General features: G+C 38.4%; 1 protein-coding gene across 3 annotated transcripts in view; it reads right to left on the bottom strand.

The window, feature by feature from the left end:
- Positions 1 to 10,264: 10,264 nt before the first annotated feature.
- Positions 10,265 to 24,889, bottom strand: part of LOC121379157 (monocarboxylate transporter 14-like) — a 33,462-nt gene continuing 18,837 nt past the window's right edge. For all 3 annotated transcript variants that reach the window (XM_041507651.1, XM_041507650.1, XM_041507652.1), the window contains 4 exons: positions 23,448 to 23,667; positions 20,836 to 20,979; positions 16,909 to 17,970; positions 10,265 to 13,863 (listed from right to left, as the gene is read on the bottom strand). In XM_041507651.1, coding sequence (XP_041363585.1) covers positions 13,688 to 13,863; positions 16,909 to 17,970; positions 20,836 to 20,979; positions 23,448 to 23,643 — 1,578 coding nt within the window. In that variant the 5' untranslated portion in view covers positions 23,644 to 23,667 and the 3' untranslated portion in view covers positions 10,265 to 13,687. The remainder of the gene's footprint in view (positions 13,864 to 16,908; positions 17,971 to 20,835; positions 20,980 to 23,447; positions 23,668 to 24,889) is intronic.

The raw sequence follows: 24,889 nt of genomic DNA, 5'->3' as shown, positions 1-24,889 counted from the left end.
CGTAAATAAAATGTGTTGAGTGCGTCGTTGAATAAAACATTTCCTTCCTTCATTAGATAGATGGTGGTTTCATCCTGTGCTATTCGTACATGGTTCAACTGTACTTTTATGTATTTCTTCTCCACAGTAACATACATGTACAGCTGCCTGCATTTTCAAATAAACAAAGCTCTTCTGTATTATTTCATAAGGTTATTTTTTTCAGTCTGCTACCGGTCCAACCAGAGGCGATATCTCCATTCTTGGCAGAGATATGGCCCTTGAATTTAGGACATTGTTTGGGACTTGGCCTGTGTTTATAAAAAGTTATTTAAGTTGAGACTCAATCTCTAACAACGTCACACACATACAACTTGTATGGCGTTGCCATGACGTTCACTTCTCAGACTTAATATATTGTCTCGAGTCTTAAGACTAAAAGTTGTATAAGCACCAGGCCTGGTAGGGGACACACATGTACCTTGTATGTACAAATTATGCAGGGCCTTTTGGCTGTCAACAATTATATACTCGTGGGAAAAAAGTTCCTGTGCACCAAATGATTGCATATAGTATATAATATACCTGGAATCTGGTCATAAAAATTTCAGCAAATGAACGTGTAACCACTCCCCTTCGATATTCAAGCGGTGTCCTGTCAGTTGCACGAGCTATTCATGCTTTGTGATCACAAGTTGCATTACTAGCATTCTTGGTCACATGCTCCTGTTTGACGTCATTTTTCTTATCATTGGACTCTAAAACTATTGTATGGATTCTCATCACTCAAAAAAATACTTTTGTTGGTATTTGATCATCATCAGTGTGATGCCACGCCTCCACGAAAATGAACTCCTTCGAACGATTGGTATGATCGAGGTTAGAATGGCACAAACGTTGTTGCTGGTAATTTTGGTGTTGATTGGTGTTTGTCAGAAAATTATGCACTGTGTGCGGATATGTTCTCGACAGTTTAGGGATACTATGGATCTTCCATGTTTAGGGAGTCGACACGTGATGTCACGTTAACAAATCGTCAACATCAAGGGGGTACACATATGGAATCATTTGAAAATTCCACGTTTAACATCTCAATACATCCCTGAATTAAGGCCAGTCAGTGGAAGAACTATGCATCCGAGTAGGTGATCACAAAGTACGACCATAACAGTGCTTCAATATGCTATTCTGTTACATCTTCATCGACGGCGCACCAAGCATTGTGTATACCATATGTCAGGTTCAGAAGACAGGAGAAGATCACTCTACCTTTAACAGATAAATAGTACTTCTATGTAAAACACAATATTTTTAAATTTTAAAAATGTAAGTCTTACTGAAATTTTAATGATGCACAGGAACTTTTTTCCGTAAGTATATAATGCTCTAGGGTGTGATGGGGCTGGAAATGTTATGTGGAGAGAGCTGTGTTTGTTACGAATTACTGAACATAAATTCAAAATAATTGTAGTAGTAAAGAGTTCGCCTGATGGGCAGTCGGTCTGGGATCGATTCTTGTCGGTGGCTATTTCTCGTTCCAGCCAGTGCACCATGACTGGTATATCAGAGGCTGTGGTATGTGCTATCCTGTCTACTAAGATCTCTTGCTACTAATGGAAAAATGTAGTGGGTTACTTATTTAATACTTTGTCAAAAGTACCAAATGTTTGAAATCCAATAGCCAATCCACATTAATCAATGTGCTGTAGTGTAATTATTAAACAAAATAAAATTTAACTTTAACATTTTTATTTATTTAGAAAAATGCTGCTAGTCATTGCCATTTTGTTCTTTCAAAGATGAATTACCAAACCAAACAAACACAGGAAGAAAATCTGATGTTGGTCATTGTGACGGGAAGTGTTCGGGTGGGGTGTACTGTAGTTCACCAAGGGAAACATCTACAGTCCATTTTGTTTTACATTTTCACATTTATTGGACTCCGATCGTTAAGGCACAGCAATAAACATCACAATAATAAATATCGTGTCGGAGACATTCATCTTGATGAACTAGGGTGTACCAATGAGTGTTATGTAATTTAACTATAACTCAACTTTAGAAAAATCAGACAAATTAAAAGTTGACACGCGAAGTATCTTCTTTCAATAAGATTTTTATTTCCTTTTTGCACTAACCTGATTTTATTGCCAGTTTAACCAAATAAATTATAGTTGTCATAGAGCAGTCAAATAGGTCAATAGCAAGTCGTGAACACCAAAATCTTAACATTACTGAATGTGGTATACTGTGACTAGATAAACAAGCTAAAACAGGTTATTTCCTGGATGACAAATACAATCTATCACCATTGTTAGGTATAGATAAGGCAATTCCAACCCGAGGGACAAAATGTTTTTTGTGAGGGCCGAGGTAGGCAAGAAAATGCAGGTTGGGCCATCTTAGAGGTATATTTCACGATATGACATAGATACTTGGAATAGTTAAAGATGTACCGTCACGTATTATCTGTGGAGTCGGGGAATATAGAGTTTCCATTCGGTTCAAGCAGATATTCAATGTCACCAACTGGTTATGATCTTTATCCTATAATGCATCTGAACTGAAGAAAAATTGGTATTTTATTCCTGTTCCAACTCGGTTATATTGTACGGTTAAACAAATAAATAATGCAGAATACATTTGTTTCATTGAAATTATTAATCCCCTACCGGTCGAACCAGAGGAGACTATAGGTTTCATCTCTGCCCTTCTGTATGTCTGTCGGTCTGTCAGTCTGTCCCATGTTTTCCGGATGTTCTTTTCAGAAGGTTTTGAGATATTGAGCTGAAATTATATAGCTTCATCATGTACTGTTACAGACCAGGTATGACTTTCATGGCAATTTACCCATTTTTGATGGAGTTGTGGCCCTTGAGCTTAGGAGATGTGAAAATTTGTTTTCCAGACTTTTTTTTTATATTGACAATCTAATTAAAATTAGCTCCACTATTACATGTGGATCTAACACCAGCCAGTTGGAGCTCATGTCCACCAATCAAAACCTTACATGCAGAATCCTGCCAGTGATTTAAAACTAACAACACTGCGTAGTCCCCAATGTCCAGGTAACATTTCGTCTGTAAATAATAATTTAAATATTGACCAATCACACTTCGCCTTTTATAACGTTATTTGGGAGCATACAAATTCTAAAAATATCGGGCGAGTCTATTTTAGTGGCCGCAGTACAGTGAACCATACCAATACGTATGGGGTGGGTTATCAGTCTTCAATTTTACATTAAAAATTATTTATTTATTTATAAAAAAAACTAAAAAACTATATCAGTCTTCAGTTTTACATTACAAATTATTTATTTTATAAAAATAAAACATGTTTTAAGGCATTCGTAATTCACACGAAACATGTCGTATACCCTCAGGATAATTCGGAATATTTTCAAATTATTTTTAAATCACTGGCAGGATTCTGCAAGTAAGGTTTTGATTGGTGGACATGAGCTCCAACTGGCTTGTGTTAGATCCTAATGTAATAGTGGAGCTAATTTTAATTAAGATTGAGTATACTGACTTCATACTTCACGTCTACATTTATACGACAGTGCTAATCTGAGGAGCACAGGGTCCATCACCTTTGGTAGACACTACGGTTTTCACCATCCCATCCAGTACCCCACAAGGTACCAAACTACCATCCCCCATGTTACTTAGTGTAACAGCTTAACAATATATTAAAGTTTGTTTTTCTTTAACGACACATATATTTATTAATCACTGTATATTGGATGTCAAACATTTGGTAATCTTGACATAAAGTCTTGGAGAGGAAACCGGCTACATTTTTCCAATATTGACTGATCTTTCATATGCACCATCCGACAGACATGATTGCACATACCATAGCCTTTGATATACCAGTCATGGGCACTGGCTGGAACGAGAAATAGCCCAATGTGCTCAACGAAAGGGATCAATCTCAAACAGACCACGCTTTACTACTGAGCTACGTCCAGGTCAGGTCAGGTCAGAGGGTTTTACGTGCACATTCAGAGCAAGCTGTTGTAGTGCACACCTGTTATGGGCGTAGGTGTCGATGTCTGCCGGCTTCTCTGTCCAGGACAGGAAAGGGTTTGGGAGTTGATGGGAGAGAGGGTCACCCACACTGGCCTGTGCAAGGGAGCACAAGCAGTCCAACCATGCCATGTTGGTATAGCGGGGGGTGGTGGTTTTAGGTGCTATTGAATTTGTAAATGTCCCGTAGGTTTAGGTCCAAAAATAAAATAGTTTGGCAATTTAGTGAGGTAATTTTGGCCTATAATTTGGATCGGTTCATCGAAAGTAATTAGGAGTCATTTCAGTGGTTTGACTTACTTGTATGAATTTTAGGCTACGTTCCACCCCAGCAGCCTAATATAGTCTGATGTAAGAAATGGGTTTTTATTAAAAAGTAATGGTACAGTAAAAGAATGAAATGCCTTTTGAAATCTTTGTTTGCTGGTTACATGTGTGTGTAGATTGACCTCTGTGTTGACTGACCTCTGTAGTATTTGTTTACTGGCTAAAAAATTTGCTTAATCCAATTCAAATAAAATTTGAATCGATAAATAAACGGTAGTTTATGCGTTATGGTACTGTTGTCAATCAAGAAACTGCCCGGGTATCTATATACAAAATATGATTAAACACTCATCCTCTGAATATAAAATACTCTAAAATGCCTTGTAGCCTGAGCAAGAAACCACATGGAACTGGCATTTTGTGTACATCATAAATAAACAAATATACATAAATTCTATAAACATTCCACTCCTAATAAAGCCAATTTATTTTCAAGTAACAATTCTACTTCCAATGTTAAAAAAACAGAGATAAAACTCAGTGAGCAAAAAGACTGGGAAATGGAAAACTTTGGAAAATATATATTTATATACATGTAAATGAATAAATCATGAAAACTTGGCTGTTACTGGTTCTCCTTACTACATATTTTGCACGTGCAGCCTGATTTTACTCATGAATATTCATGACCACTCTTAAAGGAGTAAGAACCTAACAAACTAATTTGTTCTGCTTTACTGTGTACTGCAGGAAAATGCCATTATTAAACATTATCTAATATCCGCAACTTTCAGTATTGTCTAGACTTACTCATGCGAGTGATCACACATTTAGCCGTGACGATTTCGTTTTGAACAGTTTTCATACAGCACACTAGAATATCCAATCTGAAATTATGAAATAACACACCAGAAGCAAAACAGCAAACAATTTAAACGGAAAAGGTTACAGGGTCGGAGGGTTTCATTTGTAAATACTCGACAAACACTTGAAAAGTTTTACTTTCAAAACTTTAAATAACTAACTTATGTCATACCTTAATATGACATCACTTAACAATGTGATGTAACATCACAAATGACAATATATTTGACAGCACACAAACCCTAATAATTTGTTATTTCAAGCCTCTGAATATACATCTATTACAACAACTAAGAGAGTCAATAAAACAATTTAATTTGCAAAAAATTATATTGCTGTTACTTTGATAACTTCATTTAACAGAAAGAATAAATCTTATTATCAAAGATAACAATACAAAATATTATGTGTTTACCATATTTGTTTATTGGCTGAATTGGGCGCCGCTTAATTTAAGGTTACCGCCCCAAAATAACGCAATTGGGCAACCCAAATATAAATAAAATAACACACAAATAGATGCAGATGCAAATGAAATGATACATTGAAAATTGCAAATATGTCAAAATTGCATGAGCAACAGTGCACACTGGAACCAGATGTACACCTCGAAAATATGCAAATAAATCATCAATGAAAATATAACATAAATCAATTCAAATAAAATCCAAATCAATAAATAAACAATACTGTTGTTGAGTTAGAAACTGCCACATGGCGACATCTAGCATTACCATGCGGATTGTATTTGCCAGGTTATCCAGTGGCTACTAGCTCACAAAACTGCAATGGACTGACTTCTCCACTTGAATGACATACGAATGAATGAATGAATGTTTATTTAACGACACCCCAGCACAAAAAATACAGTTAGCCCATGAAGTGGCGACAGTTCTTCCACTGATTGGCTTAACTTAGGGATGAATAACAAACAGTATCGGTGGTAGTTACAAAGCACTAAACAAATGTGCAGTTGTTACCAGAAGATAAATGAACCTGGTTGGGGAAAATAAATTAGAATTTGATTCTATAATTTCAAGATATTTTATGTATCTACCCAAACAAATTGCAATGTATTTTCTGTTGTCAATGAACAATCATAGAATATATGTAAATGCCATATTAAAATAAAAAATATAAATATATATATATACTAACTGAAATTTCAGTGAGACTTGTATTTTTAAAAATTAAAAATATTGTGTTTTACATAGATGTATTATTTATCTGTTAAAAGTAGTGATCCTCTCCTGCCTTCTGAACCTGAAGTACGGTCTACACAATGTTTGGTGCGCCGTCGGTGATGATGTATCAGAACAATGTATTGATGTACAGTCATGGTCGTACTTTGTGATAACCTAATAGGTTGTGTACAGTTCTTCCACTGATTGGCTTAACTTAGGGATGCATTGGGATGTTAAACTTGTCATTTCCAAATGATTTGATATGTGTACCCATTTAATATTGATGATTTGCTGATGTGACGTCATGTATCGACTCTTTAAACATGGACGATCCCTAGTACCCCTAAACTGTCAGGGACATATCCGCAGACACTGCATAGTGTTCTGATGAACACAAATGAACACCAAAATGACTAGCAACAATGTTTGTGCCATTCTAAACTCAATCTTAGCCATTATTCGAAGTATTTTTCCGAGTGATGAGAATCCATAGAACAGTTTTAAGAGTCCAGTGATAAGAAAAATGACATCAAACAGGAGCACGTTACCAAGAAGGAAATATTTTATTTAACGACGCACTCAACATATTTTATTTACGATTATATGGGTCAGACATATGGTTAAGGACCACACAGATATTGAGAAAAAACCCGCTGTCGGCACTTAATGGGCTACTCTTTTCGATTAGCAGCAAGGGATCTTTTATATGCACCACCCCACAGACAGGATAGCACATACCATGGCCTTTGATGTACCAGTTGTGGTGCACTGGCTGGAGTAAGAAATATATTTCTAGCCCAATGGGCCAACCAACGGAGATCGATCCCAAACTGACTGCACATCAAGCGAGCGCTTTACCATCAAGCGAGCGCTTTACCACTGGGCTACGTCTCGCCCCACATGACCAAGAATGCTAGAAATGCAACAAAGCATGACACCGCTGGAATATCAAAGAGTGTGTTTACACATTCATTTACTGAAATTTTTATGACCAGATTTCAAGAAAATTATATTCTATATGCAAATATTTGATGCACAGTAACTTTTTTCCGCGAGTATATATACTACTCCGCACTAAGTTGTGATATCTTTTGATTTTTAATGGTGAGATGTCAAAAAACACACCCATATATATCTCATTCCAACCCAACCTCTGCAGCTACACATTGCACCACAACCTCTCCAGCTACTCCTCATTGCATCTCAACCTCTGCAGCTACTCCTCAATGCATCGCAACCTTGGCAGCTACTCCTCATTGCACCACAACCTCTTCAGCTACTCCTCATTGCACCACAACCTCTTCAGCTACTCATTGCACCACAACCTCTGCAGCTACTCCTCATTGCATCTCAACCTCTTCAGCTACTCCTCAATGCATCGCAACCTCTGCAGTTACTCCTCATTGCACCACAACCTCATCAGCTACTCCTCATTGCACCACAACCTCTGCAGCTACTCCTCATTGCATCTCAACCTCTGCAGCTACTCCTTAATGCATTGCAACCTCTGCAGCTGCTACTCCTTGCATCACCTCTTCAGCTACTCCTCCTTGCATCGCAACCTCTGCAGCTACTCCTCCTTGCATCGCAACCTCTGCAGCTACTCCTCATTGCATCGCAACCTCTGCAGCTACTCCTCTTTGCATCGCAACCTCTGCAGCTACTCCTCTTTGCATCCCAACCTCTCCAGCTACTCCTCATTGCACATCAACCTCTTCAGCTACTCCTCCTTGCATCGCAACCTCTGCAGCTACTCCTCCTTTTACCGCAACCTCTGCAGCTACTCTTCCTTGCATTGCAACCTCCTTGCACCACAACCTCTGCAGCTACTCCTTGCATCCCAACTCTCCAGGTACTCCTCCTTGCATTGCAACCTCAGCAGCTATTCCTCATTGCACTGCAACCTCTACAGCTACTCCTCATTGCACTGCAACCTCTGCAGCTACTCCTCATTGCACTGCAACCTCTGCAGCTACTCCTCCTTTTACCGCAACCTCTGCAGCTACTCCTTGCATCCCAACTCCTCATTGCACCGCAACCTCTGCAGCTACTCCTCCTTGCATCACAACCTCTTCAGCTACTCCTCATTGCATCGCAACCTCTCCAGCTACTCCTCCTTGCATCGCAACCTCTGCAGCTACTCCTCCTTGCACCGCAACCTCTGCAGCTACTCCTCCTTGCATCGCAACCTCTCCAGCTACTCCTCCTTGCATCGCAACCTCTGCAGCTACTCCTCTTTGCATCGCAACCTCTGCAGTTACTCCTTGCATCGCAACCTCTGCAGCTACTCCTTGCATTGCAACCTCTTCAGCTACTCCTCATTGCATTGCAACCTCTGCAGCTACTCCTCTTTGCATCCCAACCTCTCCAGCTACTCCTCCTTGCATCACAACCTCTTCAGCTACTCCTCATTGCATCGCAACCTCTGCAGCTACTCCTCTTTGCATCTGCACCTCTCCCGCTACTCCTTGCATCCCAACCTCTCCAGCTACTCCTCCTTGCATCCCAACCTCTCCAGCTACTCCTCATTGCACCGTAACCTCTGCAGCTACTCCTCCTTGCACCGCAACCACTGCAGCTACTCCTCCTTGCACTGCAACCTCTGCAGCTACTCTTCCTTGCATTGCAACCTCCTTGCACCGCAACCTCTGCAGCTACTCCTTGCATCCCAACTCTCCAGGTACTCCTCCTTGCATCGCAACCTCAGCAGCTATTCCTCATTGCACTGCAACCTCTGCAGCTACTCCTCATTGCACCGCAACCTCTTCAGCTACTCCTCCTTGCATCTCAACCTCTTCAGCTACTCCTTGCATCCAACCTCTTCAGCTATTCCTTGCATCGCAACCTCTTCAGCTACTCCTCATTGCATTGCAACCTCTGCAGCTACTCCTTGCATCGCAACCTCTTCAGCTACTCCTCCTTGCATCGCAACCTCAGCAGCTATTCCTCATTGCACCGCAACCTCTTCAGCTACTCCTCCTTGCATCGCAACCTCTTCAGCTACTCCTCCTTGCATCACAACCTCTTCAGCTACTCCTCCTTGCATCGCAACCTCTGCAGCTACTCCTCATTGCATCGCAACCCCTGCAGCTACTCCTCATTGCATCTCAACCTCTTCAGCTACTCCTTATTGCATCGCAACCTCTGCAGCTACTCCTCGTTGCATCTCAACCTCTGCAGCTACTCCTCATTGCACCACCTCTTCAGCTACTCCTCGTTGCATCTCAACCTCTTCAGCTACTCCTCCTTGCATCGCAACCTCTTCAGCTACTTCTCAATGCATCGCAACCTCTGCAGCTACTCCTCATTGCACCACAACCTCTTCAGCTACTCCTCATTGCACCACAGCCCGTGTGTAATTCCCTTTGTTAAAAAGACTCTTCCCCTTTAAAACTGAAACATTCCTCCAAAAATGATGATGTGTTCAATGTTTTAACACATGATAACAATAACATTCAACACCTTCTCAACACCTTCTTCTCCTACAATCCTTGCGATGTAACACTGTCAGTAGAGAAATTTGTAATACTCGATCAACACTTGAACAGTTTACTTTCATTTGTTTGTAAATACTTGACGAACACTTGAAAAGTTTTACTTTTAAAACTTTAAATAACTAACTTACGTCATACCTCAATATGACATCACTTATAACAATGTGATGTGACATAACAAATGACAATTTATCCTGCAACCGCTGTTTCTTTTAATATGATGACGGATAAAGCAGTCATATCCTGGTACTAGCCAACTGATGGGGATCGATCCCAGACCGACCGAGCATCAAGCGAGTGCTGTACCACTGAGCTACGTCCCGCCCCAGATCCTAACAGTCTGAGACTTGGAATGAGAAAAAAACAAAAACAATCAGTTAAATGGATCCACCAAGGTGGTTCGATCCTACGATGCAAGCACCTCAATCGACCAAGCTAAATCCCGTCCCTCTAAAGTTTAATAAGCACGGGCCCAGAATTCCAAATAAAAAGGTAGGGTTTTTTTAAAGGTTTTTTACTGTTTATTTTTTCTTAACCATTCCCTTGTTGACAAATATCAACCCATGCAAAGGGAGAAGACGTGTTGTTACAATAATTATATACACAATTTATACACACACAATGTAGTAACTACTTTATAAGCAGAATTAATTAAAATAATATACATGTATTCACAACAACAAAACGAAAAAAAAGGTATTGTGATTATGACTTGGCAGTTTTACAAACTACACTGAAAAACGAACAATTCGGTTCAAAATAATCAGTGGGATATCCACAAGCAAATCTGTGTATACTGGAGTGTCCGTTAAGTGCTACACATGTACGTCATTTGTGACCTCAATCGACCAAGCTAAATCCCGTCCCTCTAAAGTTTAATAAGCACGGGCCCAGAATTCCAAATAAAAAGGTAGGGTTTTTTTAAAGGTTTTTTTACTGTTTATTTTTTCTTAACCATTCCCTTGTTGACAAATATCAACCCATGCAAAGGGAGAAGACGTGTTGTTACAATAATTATATACACAATTTATATTTTTAAAGTAGTATTATTACTAACATAAGTAATAATACTAATAAACATTTTCACATACAGCTATCACAATGTAAAATGTATATATATACATGCATGTAGTCAAAAGACATACATGTAAGTGTAGGCGACAATATTTTTAAATCTGAGGTAAACGGAAGTCGGTTCACATAGTTTTTACCTAGGGAACTAATATTATTGTTTGGTTATGTGAATTATATTTGCGTAACCTGTGGATTAGACTAATTAAAAAATATATTAACACCAACGACTACCATTTGACATTGATAACATTTGTAAAATTTGGTACATACAGTAGATTAAATAAAAAACAAACAAAAAACCACAACAAAAGACAACAAATGTCCAGTTCCTCTGAAGTATAAAATTGTCAACTCACTGGTGCATGATTAGATTAATACAAATAAATCTTATAATAACATAAAAGAAAGACCACCATTTAACACTGATATTACATGCACCGGGTATACATGTATGTAAAGTAAACATCAAAAGTCCAGTTGTTCTCAACTGTAGAACACTTCAAGTTACACTCTCTAGCTAAGAAAGAGTAAATATAATATATGGTAATTTCTTGTGGTGTTACTTTGAGCCAGTTTATAAATGTTTAGGAGTTACTTAGTTGAAATTTTAAATTTATATAATTGTAAGTATCTTGTCCAGTAAAACAAATGCAGGTCTCTTTTTAATCTGTGTTTCTTATTATGCCAAACACCCACAATGTCAACATATGTTATCACTTTAATCTTGAGTTTCAACTTTGGTAAACAGCAGATTAAAAAAATTAATAATAATAAAAATTTAAAAAGTAAATGTCCAGTTCCAGACGAATCAAATAAATATATTGTAACAACCACCATTTGACACTATGTAATATATAGAGATTATTATACGAGCTTGTGTGTCGTACTGATTTTACGAAATGAGTAAAGCTCGTGACAACTGAAAACTATTTCACTCGGGACATAAATTTGATAGTAACTGGTAACTCGTTTATTATCCTCTATTTATGAAGAGCAAACATCTGAGCCCATATTTTTGAAGCAATCTTAACACTATGAAATCGTAAAACCATCGTAGGCTATGATGTCATTATGGTAGGTGCTATAGTGATGTCATAAATTATGACTGTTTTATGATTTTGTTGTGCTTAAGATAGCTTCGGAAATATGGACCCAGAACTCCAGTTCTTTTGAACAGTTACACACTTTGTTTTGACGAGTATACTTTAAGAAACAATAATAATAGTTTCTAGCATGAGTCCTCTTGTAGCTGGTTTATCTGACACGAGTCTCAAGAAAATCAAGTCCTTGGATACGTAACTCACTGGTGCATGATTAGATTAATAAAAATAAATCTTACAATAACATAAGAAGAAAGACCACCTGGCACCATTTGGCACTGACATTATGTCAAGTAAACATCACAGGTTCAGTTTTATTTTGGAATTACACATATAATGGCAGACAGTCTACAGTGTAAACGGGATGCAGCACAGAGCCAAGCAAATTCACAAGATGGACATTACCCCCCCCACCCTTGCATGGATTACACACATAATGGCAGACAGTCTACAGTGTAAAATGGATGCAGCACAGAGCCAAGCAAATTCACAAGATGGACATTATTAACCCCCTCCCACACTTGCATGGATTACACACATAATGGCAGACAGTGTACAGTGTAAACGGGATGCAGCACAGAGCCAAGCAAATTCACAAGATGGACATTACCCCCTCCCCCACCCTTGCATGGATTACACACATAATGGCAGTCAGTGTACAGTGTAAACGGGATGCAGCACAGAGCCAAGCAAATTCACAAGATGGACATTATCCCCCCCCCCCACCCTTGCATGGATTACACACATAATGGCAGACAGTGTACAGTGTAAACGGGATGCAGCACAGAGCCAAGCAAAGGCAGGGAAAAAGTAATGGGATCTTTTATGTGCACCAACCTACAGACAGGATAGCACATACCACGGTCTTAGATATACCAAAGCGTACATGAATACAACGTTATGTTAAACACTACATGTAATAATTAATGTTTAGCTTGAAACTGATTGGAAATGAAATACATGACGTATCAATCCGAAATTCCGAAAATAATTTGTTTTTCTTTCAATAACACACATATTATCTATTCATAATTCTCATTTGCTGAAAATTGGAATTTTAAAAAATATTTTAGGCCGTTTATCTCGAGTCAATTTATAAACAGGTCAATAATAATTAAAATAATTATGTTTTCAGGGCTTGAAATCAGGAACACAATTTACAGCTCAGATTGACTAATAGCTAGTATACATGTACATGTATGTATGGATGTTATGAAAGAAATACAAATTCCATTGAGTCCTCACAGTAGCATTGATCCTAAGGTTAATGACAGTCATCTTATGCACGCTTTCATACACAATAACTATAACACATCTTACTGTAATTTCACTTCACATCCATAATACAGTTTTTTAATTACAAGATTTTCTTCAAAACACAGTCAGATGCTTTAGTAATTTTGAAACAACTTCTGCCAGCCCAAATCAAAACCTGCAGAACCAAACACAATGACTCAAACTAATGCGTGAATATAAATTATAAACATGAAATAATTGCCGCTTCAACCCTCACCTCAACCCCTCCCCCCCCAACCCCCAAAAAAGTATCCGGGCCCATGGAGATATTTAGCAGCAAAAACCATTCGGGCTGATAGTATTTCGACCCCTGATATGCATACATAATTTACAGATAGATAATAGCATACAAAAATGTGGTTGAAGATTATTTATCTTTTCATGCAGAACCTCCGTCAGGACGATTCCTGCACTGACGTATATTTTAATGCCATGTCGTGCTTTCTACTGTGACTGTCGCAGAGTAGGGCCTGCACTGGAATGAGCATCATAAGAACGGCAGACAGAACACAAATCAGTCCAGCCGTGTACATCACAGAGTCGTAGTTGCCCATTGCCTCCCGTATAGCCGCTGCAATAAAGAAAAAAAAAACCCGTAAGAGTTTATATTAAGGTTTTAAACTGCTAGGGCACACAGACTAATTAATAACTGGTCATTCTGACATATAACTAGGGTCATTTTGTATAGTTGTATATATAATAAACCCCATCAGTGGACCAATTGTTCTCCCTGTGCCCCCCTCAATCCACAGATCTGACCAGTACGGAACATTTTGTTTTCAAAATCTTGATTAGCGAATTGATACATGTATTTCCAGTCAACCGAGAATTGATTAGCAACTACTGTTTAAATTAAGGGACAGACCCTAGTTTCAAACCGTGAAAATTAACACCAAGTTTAGTTAATCTACAAACCTGTAACACATTTGGATAAAGTTACAATTGGGTGAAACATGAGTATGTGTTATTAAAAACACCAGGATGACCAAAAACACTTCGAATGTACAGAAATTGATAATCTAAACAATAAAATCTAAGTAAAGTATGATTTCAGTTATCAAAAATGGCTCCAATGGTAAAAAAAAAGCCTTAGTGTTTGAAACTTGTGGTAGCTGGTATATCATGATGTGGTATGTGCTGTCCTGCCTGTGGGGAAAGTGCATGTAAAAGATCCCTTACTATTAATGGAAAAAAATCTATACATCATCGACTATTGGCTGTCAGTTATTTACTAATTCTGAGTAGGGCATGGATAATTGGTTAGGATGGGAAAAACCCAAGTGATCCACCAAGGGTGTTCACTCCCACGACTTAGGTGAGCAGAAAATTTTACCAACTTATCTCATTGAACTTTAATCTTGGTTATTTTCTAACAAAATATCAATTATTATGTACATGGACTTTCAATGGTAAAGCGCCCGCTTGATGCGAGGTCAGTTTAGGATCGATCCCCATCTGGTAAAAAGGCCATGGTATGTGCTATCCTGTGTGTGGGATGGTGCATATAAAACCGGCCTTGGTGGCGTCGTGGTAGGCCGTCGGTCTACAGGCTGGTAGGTACTAGGTTCAGATCCCAGTCGAGGCATGGGATTTTTAATCCAGATACTGACTCCAAACCCTGAGTGAGTGCTCCGCAAGGCTCAATGGGTAGGTGTAAACCACTTGCACCGACCAGTGATCCATAACTGGTTCAACAAAGGCCATGGTTTGAGCTACGCAAATAAAAGATCCCTTGCTGCTAATCGGAAGAGTAGCCCATACAGTGGCGACAGCGGGTTTCCTCTCAAAATCTGTGTGGTCCTTAATCTGACACCATATAACCGTAAATAAAATGTGTTGAGTGCGTCGTTAAATAAAACATTTCTTTCTTTTTCTTTTTGGTGCATATAAAAGACCCCTTGCTACTAATGGAAAAATGTAGCAGGTTTTCTCTCTTAGACCATATGTCAAAATTATATGTCAATTATTAATAAATCAATATGTTCTAATGGTGTCATTAAACAAAACAGACTTTTTTTTCTTTCTTTTTTTCAAATTCGCGAATGATGAATTTGGTAAGTGCCTTGGAGCCAGCCTTGTGTATATGGGGTCATAGTACAAAAACTAAATTCTGAGCAAAAGAATAAAAAGTCATGTCTTTTTCTTAGCCCTAATAGAAATAAGCTGCAAACTGTTGGTCAGGTCCTATATCAGTTACGACTTCTTGTTTTCAAGTAATTGATACTTCATTCGCAACAAAGTTTTAATTCTCAGTGCACGTTTTTCTCAAGACATGGTGTTTTACTGCCTATAATATACTATACTTCCTACACTAGTCACACGTTATGGGCCAGTATAAAATGTTATGTTAGTTTTTCAAAAATTAAAGACCTATTCAGGGGTGGTAGCAGATAATAAAAAGTGTGTAACAGTGTTATAGACATGGCTATTTAAAGCATTGCAGATTATGTGTACACCAGCCTTGTACTCACAGCTTGTTTGATTGCCAGTAGAAAGCATTGCAGATTATGTGTACACCAGCCTTGTACTCACAGCTTGTTTGATTGCCAGTAGAAAGCATTGCAGATTATGTGTACACCAGCCTTGTACTCACAGATTGTTTGATTGCCAGTAGAAAGCATGTGGCAAATGCATATAAAATCCAAAATTGTTCGATTTTAAATTTAAAAAATTTCCCCCAAGCAGGACACCTGCCTGAAAACCAACATAGTGCATGTAAAACTCCTGTTTTTATGTCAACACTTTTCATATCTGATTAAAGTGGGGATGATTAAAGTGGGGAGTGTATAACTTTCTTTCTGCAATTTGCTTTTTGATAACCATGCTACCAAGACATAAACTGAGCATTTTGGTCTGCCATGATGTATCCATGAGACAATCTTAGTGGACTGTGGTTAAGCCCTACCATGGCTGAATGATGGCATATCCATGAGATAATCTTAGTAGCGAGATACCTGCAAGTAAGCCATTCCGTCATACATTAATGGCTGCAAGTGCATTTCTATACCTATATCCTACAACATATGTAGTGTTCATGTGGACCGTAATTTCTTGTGACTCGTATTGGGTAATGCTGCCTGTTGCTTATTTTCAGGGCTGTTTTCTTTCGAGTGGGCAACTACCCTGCTTGCAGTCCCTATCCCTTGTTTATTACAGCCCTGAACATTATCACACCAGAACTCCGTTCCACAAAGCGATCTTAGCCCTAAGATCACCTTAAGTGCATACAAATGTAGCTAGCTACCTTATGCACTAAGGTGATCTTAGTGCTAAGATCGCTTCGTGGAATGGGGCCCAGCTAGGGCTCGACCGTAGCAGTAGTCCGGTGTGTTTTGGCTACCAATTTCTCACTCGAGCTGCTAGATTTTTTTTGCACTTCCAATTACTCTGCAATCAATAAGATGCTTAAACACCTACAAAAAAACATCCTAAAACAACGTTTAAATAAAAATGAATTATTTAGCTTTTTTCTCTCCTTTTTAAAGAGTTTATTAACATTATGGGCTGCCAATTTTACTGAGGGCTACCAGATTTCATAACCTGGAAGCCCAGTGGGCTATCACTAAAAACTATTAAGGTCAAGGCCTGCAGACAACACTGTAGTCGTTAAACAAACCTGCAAGTACTGGTCCTACGAAACAACCAATTCCATTTGACAGCATCAGGAATCCGAGCCCGTCTCCAATGCGATCTGAACCCAGCAGATCGGACGTGATGATAACGAGCAGACCCAGCACGATGCCGAAGAACATGCCAAAGCCCAACATCAGGGCGGTATAGACGATCAGGTCGGACTCCACTATCGGCAGCAGGACCAGCGGCAGACCGAGCATCAGACACGCTACCGTGTAGAAGACAAGTCGATTCACGCACGCACAGTTGCCGACCACCCCTCCAAGAACACTACCCGTGAAGGTGCCGAACCCACACACAGTCATCATGAAGGCGGCGTCTATCTTGCTGATGTCTCGGGTCACAAAGAACTCGGGAGCAAAAGAAAATGCCATGAGGCTGGTGGTGTTCCACAGCAGGTTGTTGAAAAAGAACACGTCAAATTTAAAATCACAGAAAATGGATAAAGGTTTTTTACTATGTTCGTCTTTTTCAGAACACTGTGGAGTGTTGTTTTTCTCCATGGTTCCAGATTCGCCTGGTACTGCATGAGTTGAAATTTCTGATTCTTCAAATGACTGCGTGTCGACATTTTCTAAACAGTTCTGTTGTGTGTTTACTTCCTTCGTACATGTACATGTACTTCCAGATTTATTGAGTGACATTTTGTTGCAGTCTTCTAAACCTCTTTCCTGTACAAGTACCTCTATGTCTGAAATAGTTTCTGGTTCTTGTGGTTGCTTAAGAGCAACGTTTTCCAACTGCACCATCAACATTGTCTCCCTTTCTTTAACGTCTTCCTGTACGATCAACTCCATCGTGGTGTTGGGAGGCAAGGGAGACAGCAGCGCCGCGAACACAAACAGGTTGAAGCACAAGCCCGCCAGTATCAACAGCGATCCTTTCCAGCTGTACTCTTCAATCAGATACGCGATGAAAATCGGCATCACAGTGTTGCCGAGACCCGAACCTGCGGTCGCCACGCCAGTTGCCAGGCTGCGGTGTTTGTCGAAATACAAGCCACTCATCACGTGGGATGGAACGTACACAAAACAGAAACCAAGACCTATGTAATAAAAAGAAAAATACATTTTGGTTTTAGATAATTTCATTACCTGTTTCACGTGGGATGGCACATACACAAATCAGAAACCAAGACCTATATGTAACAAAGAAAAATGCATTTTGGTTTTAGATAATTTCATTACCTGTTTCACGTGGGATGGCACATACACAAATCAGAAACCAAGACCTATATGTAACAGAAAGAAAAATGCATTTTGGTTTTAGATAATTTCATTACCTGTTTCACGTGGGATGGCACATACACAAATCAGAAACCAAGACCTATATGTAACAGAAAGAAAAATGCATTTTGGTTTTAGATAATTTCATTACCGTTTCACGTGGGATGGCACATACACAAATCAGAAACCAAGACCTATATGTAACAGAAAGAAAAATGCATTTTGGTTTTAGATAATTTATTACGATGTTTACTATTAATGCCTCAACGAGAAGGGTGTGTATGTATACGTGCATGCATGTGTGTTTGTGTGTGTGCACCATGTGTACATGTATGTGTTGTATGTGTGTGTGCAAACATTTTACCTACATGTACACAGCAAGCCTCAGGATGTCAGATTTTAAGGGAACAATTTCCCCCCTCCCCCATTTTTAAAAACATTTTGTGCACTGTGATCATGAGAACCCATAGGAAATTGTTTTTCAGCAATCTTGGAAATGGTGGATTATGTTTGATAATGGGTAACGGTTCTGTGATTTTGCCAACATGCTACTGGAAATGATTGTTTCTGTGAAATTGAGATGCCCGACATCTTCATTCTTTTTTCTTTATACATTTATATTATTACACCGTTAACACGCCAAACACCCAATGCATTTCAATGTGAATCGATCCTCAAAGGAAGGAAAAGATTTATTTAACGATGCACTCAACATATGATGTCGGACATATGGCTAAGGACCACACAGATATTGAAGGAGGAAACCCGCTGTCACCACTTCATGGGCTACTCTTTTTGATAAACAGCAAGGGATCTATTATATGCACCAGGATAGCACATACCATGGCCTTTGATATACCAGTCTTGGTGTACTAGCTGGAATGAATATTAGCCAAATGAGCCCACCGATGGGGATCGATTCCAAACTGACCACGCATCAAGCCACATTCCGCCCCAAATGCTCACAGAGTATGATCACTTCCAGTTATTATTACACCAACTCCAGTCATGAACTCCAGGCAGTTTTATGCATTTCCAATCCATTCCACATCCACATATGGAAGTTTGAAGTCACTTCCATTTCTGTTCATCTGTTATTTCTTGGGGTGTTTGGTTCCAGTTATGATGTTAAATCAGATAACAGCAAAATGATAGTCCCAGGTATGAAGTTATGTGAAAGCAATTGGACCCTCCTGTTATACATACTCCTGTTATACATATTTATAAGTGTCCGCATGCCAGTTTGCTTCAATGCGCTTTTATGGCCAGTGTGTAAAGACATAACATTAAAAATCCCACTTCCAAATCAAAGTGCATCAATGAACATCTTTTGAAATTGATTTTTGTGTGTCAGTAGCATTTGTTACAGTCAGTGAAACTAAAATTGTCAGAACATACCCAAGGTTATTCCACTAGTCTCTAACACTTAGCTAAAATGTACATCCATAAAAAAAAAAAAACATTAAAAAAAATAAAAGAAAGAGAAAAAAAGATTATATAACACATGTACAATTAGTGTATAATAATACAATTTAAAATAATAATAACAACAATAATAATAATAATAATAAATAATAATAATAATGTAAATCATAAAATATTAGCAAACTTAACATTTAGCAAAATCTAAATAAATGACATAAAACTTTAGCAAAGTTGTCATTATCGGACATTAAAAAACATAAGCTGACATTGTAGAATTAGCTGAAAGAATACATTGATATTTATGCTGAAAATTGCAGTAATCTGCATGCTGACTAAACTTTTGTTATCATCAATAGTATGTAACCATTGTTGAGAGTCAGTTAATCACCAACAAAACAATGGCACAATCTCTAGTATGTCTCTTTAAATTTTATCATTTGATATGACCTTACAAAATAGAGGATACTCCCCGAGTGTCTTGTCATAATATTCAGCAAGACTTGATAAAAGTATGAAACCTGAGGCTTGCTGAGGATTTTTATATTTTTATCAATGAGTGCTGATAAATTATGATATTACAAAACACGAGGGGGGTATTCTTTTTATCATCCATTATCATTCTTTTCATTTGCAACAGTTGTAAACAATGTCAGTAATGTGGGTTGAATGTCATTATATTTGGCAGCGGCAGACTCGTTAACTAGCAGAACGATGATGGCGTGACATCACTAATGATAGGTTTATCGCTGAAACATACCCAGTGATGTAACAAAAGAAGCGATATATCCTAGCAGAATATCGCAAGAGATACTGCAAATTATAGTGCCAGCGATATTCCTACAAAAGACTTTAATGGATAATATTTTATACTCGCTGGCATTTCTTGATTTACAGTATGTGAAAAATAATTATATTAAAGTTTGTTTTGTTTCACGACACCACTACAGCACATTGATTTATTAATCATCGGCTATGGGATGTCAAACATTTGGTAACTTTGACATATCGTCTCAGAGAGAAAAACAGCTAAATGTTCCCATTAGTAGCAAGGGATCTTTTATATGCACCACCCCATAGACAGGATAGCACATACCACAGCCTTTGATATACCAGTCATGCTGCACTGGCTTGAATGAGAAATAGCCCAATGGGCCAACCGACGGGGATCGATCCTAGACCAACTATGCATCAAGCGAGTGTTTTACCACTGGGCTATGTCCCGTCCCATAAAGATATTATGTAGAAAGGAAACTGCTAACCTGCTAATACCCCATAGAAAGCGCAATAATAGTCGAGACTGGACAGGTACGGTAGAGGCAGCATCCCGACCGTGGACAGAGCAGCGCCGATCATCACGATGGTCCGATGTTCTAACTTCCACATGAGGAAACTCGTCAGTGGCCCTGCAAGCAACAGATAAAAATATACAGGTAATATATAAGGATTGTCTGGTATTTCTTTTACGTTCATCAGGGTGTGAACAAAACAAAATCATCTGCAAACTGTGTGAATCGACAAAGACATTCTCACATAAGTTTGCGGATGATTTTTTTTGTTCATACACAGATGAATGTAAAAGAAATAACAGACAATATTTGTAATTAAATTTTAATCATCCTTGCTAATATTAATACTAAAACTTCATGGTCCATCAACAATAAAGCTCAATAAGACAACTTGTCCATACAAAATGACGTCATCAGATACGACGTTCCCTGACGACGTAATTTTTACGTATATCAAGAAATTAACAAACTCCTGTTGCTACGTCTGGACCAATAGAATGACATTATATGTTGTAATGAATGTAATGGAAATTTAATTATTTTGTTTTGTGAAAAAATATAAGGATAGGTACATTGTAGGTATAACTGTTTAACCCTACAATCTATCAAACTGGCCTTGGTAAAGCGCAACAAAGTAACATTCAAACAAATGCTGTGTCGATCCTCTCACCGTTTTGAAGATCAATGGGAGGAAAATGGAGAAAACTTGGAGTGTTTTCTCTTTTATGGATACCTGTCCTCAAAACAAGTGCACTCCCCCCACTACAGCTAGTAGTCTGGTCCGAACATCCCAACAGCCAATGGGATGGTTTTAAATTCTTCTACTGCATACTCCCTCTAGTTCCGGTCATGTGACTGTAACTTCCTTCTTTTTCTCTTCGCTATCTGGTCTGGACGTCTTTTCTTTGGCTCTGCTTAGGAGTCAATTTTTTTTATTGGATTTGGTTTTGTATTCGCGTTTTATGGTGGAATATTTTCCTCCATCGTAATCGTTGTTTTTATTGCTTCGTTTGGACTGTTTCACTTGAGGGGAGTGCACTTGTTTTGAGGACAGGTAATGTGAAAAGAAAATATTTTAACCCTAAGGTTGGCAACAATGGCAAAAACCATTACGGTCAGTTGGGTAACAGGAACCACACACATTTGTTTATTTGGCCTTAACCACAGTACTGTTGTTAATTGATTGAAAATTGATTAGCAACCACTATTTAATGTTTAGAATTGTATTGCTATACCCTAAAACTTGCATAGCAAAGCGTGACATGATACTGAGCAAAATGTGGCCTGATAACAATATAAAGCCCCCCCCGCCCAGCTCGCTACAGACACCGGGTGGGCTGCTGATGCTCCCTTACACCTGGCAGTATGGGCTATCCCTTCTCCCACCTACCACTACCCTTCTCCTATCATGGAGCTCCTGTGCAACCACTAGAATTAACAAAATGACCATGGAAAAAAAAATGCTGTGGAAAAATAATCTAAATAAAGTAAATCTGAATGATGAGTTTGTTACTTGTTTCTTTTGCCAATATGATGTAAGATTCATTTATACCAGTCGTGGTATTCATCGACTGAAAATGACACAACAGTTAACACGCGAATGAAACAATTAAGAACAATGGGGTTGTAAGAGGATGACAATATATATATATACAGTGTAGTCAGTCCGCAGTGCCAGTTCAATCTTTATCTTTTAATTATCAAAGTGTCAGAATATATTTAATGCGATATACAATTTAAAACTAATTTTCTTTAATAAAGGCATCATTTTTATTAGGAAATCAGTCACCAAGACCGAATGCCCTCCTTTCAAACCCAAGTAAATTGGTATGTTTTTTTGTTTTTTTTTAAATTTTAAGGTCACTCAGCACCTGAAAAGGGTGGTATATTTTGTCAATATAAATTACAGAGAAAATTTTATTACATTATCGGAACGATCTCTCTCTACATGTATATATGTATATCTACAAATATATCATCATCAGGCCGACCATAACACTTCAAGTTACTTGTAGGGGTGTATGTTGAACATTTACTGAAAATAAGACATCCATACTGTGCCATGGCCACGGTTCAACAATGTAGAAGCTATTCCCCCCCCCCCCCCCCCCCCCCGCAATCCAGTGGTCCTTGCAATGCACAAGCTATGATGAAGAACAGTCAACAGTTCAATGACCTAGTAGGATGCATTTTCAATCATGCCTGATGGTGCCGAGATTCAGATATTTACCATTTTAATATTTACATTTAATCTGTTTTCAGTTTACAAAATATATTTTATGTTTAACAATAAGGAAAAAATACATCTTGAAAACAAAATCCAATATAGTCCATGGCAAAAATGGAAAATGAAAAATTCTGCTGCAATCTCCACAGCATTGCCGATTGCTGCAGGCAATTGCAGAGGTTGGAGGTGTCAGTATATTTTATACTAGGTATATTGCCCTGATAGCACTTCAGAGTTCAAAATGATACTGTATTACACATGCACTATCAGCATCCTTCCTTGGATAACCGAGACACAATTCAGACATAATTAAATCTTCGATACCTTAAGACTTTATAAAATAAAGTGTGTAACATACCGGCCCCGAGAAAGAACCCGATGTTGATGGCCCCGATGAGAGACACGGACACGGTTTTCCTGTCCGACCAGTAATCGAGGAACTCGACATTGTAGACTCCGATCGACAGGCTGATTCCAAATGATATGAACTGGATCATGAACGCCGACAGAATCACCAACAAGCCACGGTAGCCATTGTTGACATCTCGTAACATCCTCACCTCTTAAAGTCTTCTCACCTGATTATAAGAATGAAAAAAAGAATGCTTGTTTAACGATACCCAAACACACTTAAAACAACATTTATTAGGTATCTCAGACCTGTAGCATGGTGGACATTATTTGGGGGGGGGGGCAACTAAACGAGCGCTGAAGGCGCGAGTTATTTGGCGGGTCCGGGGGCATGATTCAAAGGTTATTTGTCCATTACTGTAACTTCGCCATTAATCTCGATCCATTAGTTTCAGTCGAGATATAAAGGTTATCAACAACAAAAAAGCCAAAATTATTGGAGGGGGTGAGGGGGGCCCTGCTATGGGCCTATATCTGAATAAAAGAATTATTAGGTATCTGAATAAATTAATGAATGACACCCCAGCACAACAACAAAATACAATGGTTATTGGGTGTCAAACTAAAGTAAATATATTAGGTATTTAAACCTAACACTATGACAAATGCAACACATGATCTAGAAACTGATAAATAGAACAGTGCAGTCCTAATTGACATTCAGAAAAATTCCTCAGCATTATGCCTACATGCTAATAGGACATTCCCTCCTCATGGTTTTGGCTTCATACACATGCTATAGTTGACAAAGTGTACTTTTTTTAAAAGTATGATTTGGTTTTTATAAGAGTTCTAACCTATTTTATTATACATGCAGTTACATGAAAAAATTTGGTTTGTTTAACAACACCACTAGAGCACACTGATTTATTGATCATCAGCTATATAGTTACATGAAGTGCCATATCAGTGCACAAGCCAACTAGGCACATGTCTAGGGTGCCCATGTTTAGGGGGCAGTAAAATCTTGAAAACAATTATTTAAAAATTGCACAAAATTCCACTTTCCCACTTAATACACATATGTAGTACATGTATCTAGAATCTACTCTTTATGCCAAATCCATACATCCCCTCTTCCCCACTCTTGTTCATTTTCAGTAGAGCACATTGATTTATTAATCATCGGCTGTTGGATGTCAAACAATTGGTAATTTCGACATTAAATCTTAGAGAGGAAACCTGCTATATGTTTCCATTAGTAGCAAAGGATCTTTTATATGCACTATCATACAGACAAGATAGCACATACCATATGGCCTTTGATATACCAGTTGTGGTGCACTGGCTGGAATGAAAAATATCCCAATATGCCCACCGACAGGGATTGATCCCAAACTGACCACGCATGTGGTGCAAATATTAAAGAATTTTGAAAAGCATGAAGTG

The sequence above is a fragment of the Gigantopelta aegis genome, chromosome 8 (genome assembly GCF_016097555.1).
Source record: "Gigantopelta aegis isolate Gae_Host chromosome 8, Gae_host_genome, whole genome shotgun sequence".
NCBI classification, from domain to species: Eukaryota; Metazoa; Mollusca; class Gastropoda; order Neomphalida; family Peltospiridae; genus Gigantopelta; species Gigantopelta aegis.
This window is presented reverse-complemented; position numbering and strand designations above follow the sequence as displayed.